Source organism: Cryptomeria japonica, chromosome 11 (genome assembly GCF_030272615.1).
Source record: "Cryptomeria japonica chromosome 11, Sugi_1.0, whole genome shotgun sequence".
Taxonomy (NCBI): domain Eukaryota; kingdom Viridiplantae; phylum Streptophyta; class Pinopsida; order Cupressales; family Cupressaceae; genus Cryptomeria; species Cryptomeria japonica.
Genome location: NC_081415.1, coordinates 545,108,140 through 545,118,379, shown reverse-complemented (window position 1 = coordinate 545,118,379; position 10,240 = coordinate 545,108,140). Strand labels below are relative to the sequence as shown.

Genomic DNA, 10,240 nt, shown 5'->3' with positions numbered 1-10,240 from the left:
CTTATTTTGATTTATATATATATGCAAAATTTGGAGATATTAATATTATCAAACCCTGCCAGGCTTCATTCTCTATGCATGTGTGAGAGGACACATGCCGAGGCATGGGTTTGACATTGTGCCCCTGTAGTTGTCAAAACCATGATCTTCGAGCACAACAGCAAACTCAAAATACCAGAGAAAGTATCTTATTCTTCATTTAGTTACCTGCCATTGAACTCTACTCCAATGGTGAACATTTGATTTTGCTGCGATTCTGTGACATCTGAGCTCTGCTTTAATTTTGTTTGGCTTTCATTGATCTTTAGTTTTCATTGAGGTCATTGGCCTATATGACCAATTAACATATTTTTGAAAATTAAAAAATTCAACATTATCCACAACAGATGGTTTCAAAAGACGAATCAACCTAAAAAATTTAATTGGGAGAATTGAACGACAATTACCATACATGCCAGCCATAATTTGTTTGTCATTTATGCCTCTTAAAAGGTCAACAAGATACACTGACAATAGTTAATCGTCTATAGAAGATAATTTGTTGCTAATCAAGATTTATCACCACCATCTTAGGTAAGTTTTAACATATTTCAAAACGAAGTATCAGATTAGAACTTGCCCTTGAATATTTTAATGTGTAATACATGAATTGGTGCGTAGATAATTCTATCAGTATAATATCAAAGAGCATTGCCAGGTGCAGTCCATGAATCTGCAATCTCTTTTAAAGTGAGAGCAATTAGATAAATAAGGTAGATCTGAATCTGAATGAAAGAAGATATATGAACATCCCACGTCACAATCATAAAACTAGATGAATATTTGTCTCAATATTCAACTTTGATTACAGTAGCAATTAACTTAATTGCAGACTAACCAAACAAAATTTGCTGAAAGCCTACAAACAATTGTGTGCATGCAATTTTTCATCTGTCAATGGTACCATTTATCCATTACGGGTTTCATTTGTCTCCATCCTTTGGCTTCTCCTCCCCCTTCTTTTCCTGAGTTAATTCAGATCAAAAGCATTCAGAGAAACAGATAGTAATTTGAAATTATATGAAATTAATGCACAAACATTCTGATCATCTTTACTCATCTCAAAACTATGATACCAACAAATATCTATATATTGTTCAAAACTTCATAATGATCGAAAGAATTATCCATTCAGTCTCACAGCATGGGGTTATATAAATCAGACTAGAAACTTAGTGTGTCCCCAAATTTAGAATTGCAATCATCCAGACAGAATTTGTATATGTTAAGTGCTAACCAAACATTTTCTATATTTGCATAGTATATATAATCCTTCTCAACAATTTAATTACAAAGCTCTAGTATTTAGATTCCTTGCAACCCTACTATTTTTTAAAAATAAAATAATGACAAGATTTAGAGCTAGAAAATTAAATCTCCAGATGTTAAATTGTTCTTAGGTCCAACTGGTTGCAAAATCAAATGGACTGCCAAAGCCATTTTGGAGACCTAATTATCCAGAGGACCTACAATTGCAATAGTTACGATTTAGGGTTACTGTCCCAAAGTCCAACTTCCGACTTTGATGGTTATCATTCCAACTGGGTGTAATGAATTGAGTATAGGAGGCATTTCGAATTTCCTACCATTGTTAATTCTCCAATCAAGCACATTCTCTTATAACAAACCTTTATTCATGGCATAAACATTATATGTGTCAAAATGAAACCAATCTGTAGATTCATACTTCAACAAATAAACGTATATGATAACAGAAAAAATTGAGCATTACCTTGACACATCAACAAAACAGGCTCAGAAACGGATTGATCTAAAGACTGTATAAGTGGCTTTTCCAAACGACTACTATAACTGTGAAACCAAAAGACTATTAGAAGCTTGTCATTATAGCTCACAAAAGAAATATTCCACCCAAGTGATAAGTTTTGGTACCATTTACAAAATTATAGCGGCTGTTTCAGGTGCCAAGTTTAGGATTATCTTTCGCAAAGATTATATCTCAAAGTTGAGCATTATTTTTAAAATTCAGCTCCCAACTTTAAACACTATCATTATTTTTCTGGGTGCCTGGATAACTTTTTAGATGTTTCTTTTAGATGTAGTAGCTGCAAACACGACTGGTCTCCATCTCAAAGAATGTAACTGCCTAAAGGGTGTTTCAAATTTTACTCCTAGGTGTAGGTTGTAGATGCTATTGGAAGAAATTGATCTTTGAGTCTTTGAAAAAAACGTGTTGACACCTACAAATAATCTTGTTTAATTGCCTGGCCATAACAAAAAGATGGCCAAGCAAAGCATATCATATTGGACTCCACGAAGGATCGTTTGATTCCTCACATTGTTGAAACAAAACAAACAGAGGAGATGTATGATGCTGTGACATCTCCCATAGGAAGCTGCTGAAGAACAAACTCATTAACACACACTAGTGACACAGACACAATACCCACCTTCCTGATGAAGATCACTGAACATCATGATCAAAATGCATCAATTGGCATTAAGGTGGAAGATAAAGAGTTAGAACCTACAGCCTTAAAATAGATTGTCTCCATCTTGGTATCCATTTGTTTGGAGTGTTTGTGCTTGTAAGAAGCTTCCCACCTCGGAGAAGCTTCGGGATGATGATTTTATTCAAGAAAAAATAAAACTTGAAGCTATTTGGTTACTTTAAAAGATAGTCAAACTCAAGACCAAGCCGTCGTTGGAAGGATGAAGAAAAGTGGCAAGAAATCACCTAGGAAGGATCAAAACGGTAAGCACCAAAATACTAATTCTTCACATCAAAAGAAAAAAGATTTGAGCCATATCAAATGTTTGAAGTGCCAGAAGTTTGGCCACTATGCTTCTCAGTGTCCTAAGAGTAGATTCTCTCCATCTTGGTATCCATTTGTTTGGGGTGTTTGTGCTTGTAAGAAGATTCCCAACTTTAAGAAGCATTCAGATGATTTTATTCAAGAAAAAACCAAACTTAAAGCTACTTTGGGATGATTTTATTCCACTTTTGTAGAGGCAAGCTCAAAGTAGGTACGGAGAGATGCCATTGCAGAAGAGTATAACTCAAATGTTTAGAATGATGTTTGGGAGATTGTGCCAAGATATCATGGGAATTTTGTGATTAATTCAAAGTAGTTGTATAGAGTTAAGCATGAAGCAAATGGGAGAATAGTGAAATTCAAGTACATACTTGTTGCATGCAGGTTCTCTTTGAAAGAGGGAGCTTGATTATGATGAGACTTTTTAGTTGCAAAGTAAACATTTGCATGGCTAATCACTAATTATGCATCTTGCTTCCCATTTTGGTCAGCCTAAGTCTAAGGGCAGCAGCGAGACAACAGCATGGGTGGGGGGGTGTTGAAACTTGAAATAGTACTTGAGTTTTGAAAAGCTGCATTAAACATTTGAGTTTTTAAGTGAACATTAACGATTTAATAATGAAAATGTTGAATTCAAAATTTCATAATGATGATTACAATGACAAATGTTCAAAATAACAAAATGGAGTGCAGGCCTCTAATAAACCCCAAACTCCTCATCACTAGAATTGCTGGACTCCACATGGTCAACCTCCCAACAGCCCTAACTATGTAGCATCCTCATCGACCTATATTGGCTCCTTTGGCTCTACATCCCACCGTGATTCTGGACTCTCCATGCACGTAAGTGTCTTGTGGTCAGTGAGACGCAAGGCACTATGTACAGCTACCAGCTTCTATGCTCTCCTAGAGATAAGCTTGTTTCTCTTAAGAGAGTGGATGAAGCTACAAGTAGACCGATTCACCTCAACAACAAAAGAACCAAAAACTTGAGATAGCAAATGAATGTCTAGAGAGGTAGTCAAAGAATCATCCCACACATAGTTCACCACAAAATTGGGTCCTCATTTGCCAAAGTTTTCCTATCCATCTTGGCCTCCTCAAAATAACCCCTAAGAGTGGCAAATTTTGTCCACTCAATACGAATAACGACAGCCTCTACAAAATCATACATCTTATTGGATGGCCTTCATGAACCCTACCTTCACCTCAACATCCTATATGGGTGTAATAATGTAATTCTACCTAACCTTGCCCATACCACTTGGGGTTCGATGCATAAGAAGCCATGTGCAAGTTAGTGTTGAGATTCTCCACTTTGATGAATGATTAGCTAAGTGTGCTCATTGTATAATACTAATGTGTGGTAGTCTCACACGACAACCTTCACATGGTACAGCATAGAATCAATGCACTCATACAGCTCTCCAAAGTTAGGCACACTAGCATCCCCATATCTAATTACTTGGAAGACAGGATAAAGATAAAAACAATATATTTTGCTTCACCCAAAAAAAATATCTTCACTACATAGTTCACCCCCTGCCTTTGCCCTGTCTTGGACTTAAGCCACCAATTCCATTATGCTATCACAACCATTAGTTGCAATGCCTCTTGCAACTCAAACATCCTCTCCAAGAGAATGAAACACAATGCACATCTAGTCTCTACAAGTTTCAAGAATTCCTTCTTAAATAAGTTCTAAAAGAGTGCATGTGAAGAGTGGTGGTCATAGATAAACATCTACACATATCTAGCATCATTGACCATTGCTTTGGTCTAGTCAATATTTTCCATGCCTTTATAAGTGCATTATTCATTGCATGCACACAAGGAATCCAACAAATATGTCTATATGCTAACTCAATGAGCTTCTCTACAGCTTTGCACACATGGGCTGCATCTGTCACTACTCGGACCACAACTTGTGGCCTAACCTTCTCTCTAGCATCTTTGACAATCTGAAATTGAAAGTTTGCATCCTTGCAATGCCCTGAACAATCAACTGCCGTAACAAAATAAGGGTCATTTGAACAAGTAACCATGATGAGTGGACGATGCTTGATGTTCGTTTACCCATCCATGACTGTGCAACATCCATTTTCTCCATTAACATATTTATATTCAAATAGGTCTTATACAAGATTGTGGTCCTCGATTCTATCTCCCCTAGAGGGACACATGATGGTCCTGTCCTTGCTACCTTCACTATCGCCTCCTTATAATGAAACGAGCAAGCCACGTGGAATGGAATGCCATTGGCGAAGAAGAATTTGCCAATAGCATTAACTGCTTCATCCTTCAATTAAACTTTGAATAATTCTACTAGTGGGTTAGGAGCATCACTTGTCATCTTGTGTTTCCCCCTAGCCCCTGCTTCCCCTAAAGTAGAAGAAATCAGCATATGAGCAACTAACCTCTACAAAGTAGTAGAAGTAGAATCATGTCTATAATGACCCCTTGACCTTAAAGACAAGCAGATGTAGGTGCATTGTCTTCACTATGTGGACCACTCTATAACTTGCATATCTCAGGCCTATAGTTCAGTTTTTCTGCCAACAGCTCACAAACTCCTACACCTTTTCCTAGATATAAATGAGGTGGACATTAACTCTAGTAATGCTATCCTGATATTCAAGCTTAAGAAAGTGGCACTTCCACAACCTAGTGCCCCCAGATGCCTCAAGCTTAACATGTAATTTTGTTATAAATTGTCTTAGAGTAGACTTGGGATCAAAAGGGGCCTTAAAAATTTTGTCAGTACTTCAAAAGAGCAATTAATAGTTGCATTTGAAATGGAACTAGTGATATGGATTTCACAATCACCTCTCTCTGCTTCTGCATTTTCATCATGATCATATGCATAATGAGATTCAATTTCAACATCATCTTCAATTTGTTGAGGCTCAAGCTCAAATGATCCTCACTTGTGCCATGAGAACTCATAGCGATACTGCAACAAAATTATAAAGTTTATAATTTTAAAATAAAAAATTCAAACTATGCATAATGCAAAGGGATTAAGGCGCAAATTTTCTTTTTGGTTTTCTTACTTCAAGTCAGACGAAGCACATAAGCAGAGGATTTTGTCTTAATGTTAGGCACTTTTTTAGAAGTCAAAGCTGCTAACCTTGGGCACTATCTTTAGTTAGACTGTAGATAGAATGAAAGCGAATAGTATCATTTTGTTTTCTACGGTAATCAGGATAGACTGCAGACTTTTATTTTCTGCTCTATTCTTAGCAAACTGAAACTTTTTTAGAGACTTCTTTTATTATTATTATTATTCTGGGAGGCTGTCTTATTTAGATGTTTCTTTTATGATGAAATGCAACCTGAAATTAGGATTGCTTTCTTCTATTTTGAACCATCATGTTCATGGGTTATTAACAACCTTGTGGCGTCCATCTTTTGTATTCAGAATTCTAATTTCAGTTTAATTATTTTGATAATTTGTAAAAAGTTTGTGTATGCAGGTTAGTGCCCTCAGAGTTGCAGGTTTGATCAAAGGTTAAGTTGGACAATATGTTTCAAACCCTAGAGTACTGAATCTATGTATCATGAACTAGATTTTAAAACCAAACAGACATTCACTAAATTCAAACCTTAAAATGTCTTCATTTTTATGCTGTAGCTAGATGTATTAGTCACAAAATTAAAAGAACCCACTATATGTTGTAAGCAGTATTATTAAAACATGAATGAAGCGGATTTGTAATAATGAAACTGGACCAGCTAACAAAGTGGCTGACAATTAGCAAGACAATAGGGAATTGTACTTCAACTACTGCCAGCAGCCCACCATATCTAAACAGCTCCAAATATGCATGTCACACCTTCATATAATTGCAATCACATGATAGATGTCCTTAAGCATATCATCATCTGCATATGTTAAGCACTCGTGTATGTAGTCCTTTATATCCCTCTCATTTTGTCTTGCATCCTACGCCATGCAACTCATTGCTCACCTGATCATTCTTGAGAATGTATCTTTTACACTTGGCTAGAAAGAAGTTTAATGTGATGAATTAAATGAAACTGAACAAAGCATGTAAAAATGACTACCCATATTTGACAATATTATAGAGCAAAAAAAAAATTTAAATTTTTAAAACAGTTTATTGATTTAAGTTGCATCATAATGAGTAGATAAGATGGAACACTAAAGGTATATATGTAGATATGTATATGTATGTATACCGATAAATACTTAATGTGCAAGGAAATCAGGCTCTCAAGACACCACTCTGAGAGGCCATAAAGACAATGAGCTTCTAAAGTTCAACAAAATCATTTTATCATTTGCCGAAACTTAATTCAGTAGCAACAGCTACACATTTAAGATGGAGAGAGCTCACCTCATCTGCTTGTAAATTTGCTAGCAAGTCCTTCACTGAAGGATCGTTTGGATCTACCCCAGGTAGCTGTATCAGTAACAGCAGTCATCAAGCTTTAGGTTAATGGAAATTTATGAAATGCTACCATTCAGCAGATCTAAATATATTTCAATATTTACATCAATGGACCTCAGATAAAGTTCATACCGAAGCAAGAATAGATGAAACAAAACCTTGGTCACCCAGAACTTTGCTCATCTCTGTATTTCCTGCAGAAGCTTTTGCACTGTCTTGCACAGACATTTGAAGGGCTGCAACCACAAAATTTAGATACATAAATCAACTAGAATGGAATGTCACAATCAAGATCTATGATAATGTCTAACATTAAAATGCAACTCTTAAGTTTAACAGCAATGTTCATAGATATTTTAACATAGGTTTCTTGAGCATGAGTATGGAGTCTTTAGATCAATTAGTACTGAATCATGAGTGGCAGAAAAGGTCAATTAAGTAAAAACAATATGTTAAAGCATTTTCAAGACTTAATGCAATTGAAAGCAAGATAAAATGAATGCAATTACAAAAATGCTAGGATATATTATATTTCAGGTTTTACCCCTTCCAAGGATAACACAAATGACTTTCTACATTTATATTGAATGTCATCTGCTTCTCTAAAATCCATAATTATTAATAAAGTTCCTTTCACACACTGCTACAGGTGACAATGGACTGGAATTTTGAATTTAAATTTTGCACAGAAAAGCAAGATTGATGTCAAAGAATCTCTCTTCAAGTTAACACATAGAATCTTCTGTCTTTGGTGAGGTGGAGCTTGGCAAAAAATCATAAGCAATCCACGCTGTCAACCCTGAACAGAAAGAGGATCTTATTGTAAACTAAGGCAGAGCAAAACTTCTATTATGGACATCAGAATTGTATTAATTTATGCTTAGCAATTTTTGTGTTAGAATATTTACGGCACCTCATATGGATTCTAAGAGGTAATTGAGTGGTAAATGATGGTGATGGCAACCCTACCCATAAGAAACTTTCCCCATGAGCTTTTAGCCTTTTATTCATCTGAGCATGCGCAGAAGAGAGTTAAATTGAGGATTCTTATGCTCAGAGAGCAACTCTAAATAATTTCTCATCAAGAGCCACAAGTCAATGTGTGAAACTGCAGTTGAATCTTTTGATTTATATGGAACTTGTTTTGATCCTTCATGGGAGCCCATCCTCGATGACTGTAATTCCCAATTCAAACACATTTTAATAATGAATAGATCTCTTTTAGTGGAGCTGCCTATCCTTATGTAACTTAAGACCTGCTCAGGGTGAAAAGAGCCTCATATGGGCTACAAAGGGACTTATAAACAAGCTTACTAATTACACATTTTGTTGACTACTTGACTGACTGAAACAATGGGAAGTCCTTCATTGACTAGATCAAGTACAAGAAAGATATAGCAGACCTTTGGGCACCAAAAAAATCATCCAAACCGAAATTTAAAATCTATCATATGCAATAAGAGAATTAGCGAAATTACAACTAGAAGAAAAATAGTATGAAAAACTTCATTAATGCAGTTTAAATAAATATAAACTGTAGTGGAAGCAATAGAAATATGCACACAAATATTTTAGACAATATAATTTGAAATAAATCAGGAACTTGCAGGGATAATAAATAAACAGAAAACTGAAGTGCAAAAGCTCATAGATGCTAGTGAAAAATTGCCAGTGCAGTGGGGGAAGCATGCATACAAAATGTTATTTCAAGATTTTCATTATCCCCCACCTCCAAATTTACATTATTCAGCATTCACCTTAAATAAACTAATTTACTTATCAATCCATAACTCAGTAAAATTGCATAAAGAAACAAACCAAAAGCCAAATCTTGATCCTCTGGGCCAGCTTCTGCCATATGAGTATCACCCATGGAGACAGCGCCAGATTGACTAGTTCCAGGATTATCCATTGACATCGCCAAAGCTTGCTCTAATAGAGCAGTCTCATCATCCTATCAAAAGGGACAGACAGTCAAATTAGTTGTTCAGAATTCTATTAAACTACCAACATTACAAAATGTATTAATCAAAGTTCAAGCATGAATCTTATTGGTGTTTACAACACACCAAAAGAAAATCATTTGTTGTAGATGTAGCAATGCCAGTACCAAAACAAATCACAGTCACACAAATGACTCAGTCATGTAAATCTTCCCACGTAGTAGTAAATACAACAGAAACTCAAAGGTCTCTATGGCAGTTTAAGAAATATTTTTATTTCAATGTCCTTGAACAAGTTTAATATTTAATAACATAACTGAATGAGCATCATGATTACAAAAAGGAAATCAGCAAGATCACAAATAAGACCTCAAATTTCTTCCAAATCTAGTAATACCTCAACCAAATAGCACCTGAGCTCATATATAATAATGGATCCAATTTCACAAAATTCTTAAGGCGGTGGAAATCAGAACTGTCCCTATAAAGACAGGGCCAAGATATGAAGGCTATAGATTCTTGAAGGCCATAGATTCTTGAAGTCTCATAATAATGATAGCTAAATACAATCACTTTTAATCCAGAAAGGAAGCTGAAATTTTTTTCATGAAAATACATACCATTAGATCAGGCCCTTTTCCAGTTGCTCCTGTTGCTACAGTAGCACTTGGTTCTGCCATTGACACATCACGAGAGCTTGACCCTTGCTCTTGTCCTTCCTGTGTAGCCTTTGAAGCAGCTTCATCTGCAGCTCTTTTTGCTGCAGCCTCTTGTCTTGCCCTCTCTTCTTCCATTGACACTCGAAGAGCCAGAGCCAATTCTGGATCCAAATTTGGATCAACACCAAATTCAAAACCTGTTCCACCCGCAACTGCAGCAGCAGCAGCGGCAGCACCAGCTGCTGCAGCAGCAGCAAACCCACTTCCACCTTCACCATCTCCAGTAAAGATAGGTGAGCTGCATATACAAAAATTGAATGAGACTATAGACATGATCACTCTGTTAATGTTATGACTTGCAAAACCTCTTCACCTAACTTAAACTTACAACCACTACTCACTCAATA

The 10,240-nt window shown here is 35.9% G+C and overlaps 1 protein-coding gene across 1 annotated transcript in view; it reads right to left on the bottom strand.

The window, feature by feature from the left end:
* Positions 1-606: 606 nt before the first annotated feature.
* LOC131051505 (26S proteasome non-ATPase regulatory subunit 4 homolog) overlaps positions 607-10,240 on the bottom strand; it is a 39,407-nt gene continuing 29,773 nt past the window's right edge. Inside the window, exons 6-10 of the mRNA XM_057986065.2 lie at positions 9,795-10,131; positions 9,050-9,185; positions 7,364-7,467; positions 7,178-7,243; positions 607-1,004 (exon numbers count right to left, since the gene is read on the bottom strand). Of these exons, the coding sequence (XP_057842048.1) occupies positions 963-1,004; positions 7,178-7,243; positions 7,364-7,467; positions 9,050-9,185; positions 9,795-10,131 (685 nt within the window). The 3' untranslated portion in view covers positions 607-962. The remainder of the gene's footprint in view (positions 1,005-7,177; positions 7,244-7,363; positions 7,468-9,049; positions 9,186-9,794; positions 10,132-10,240) is intronic.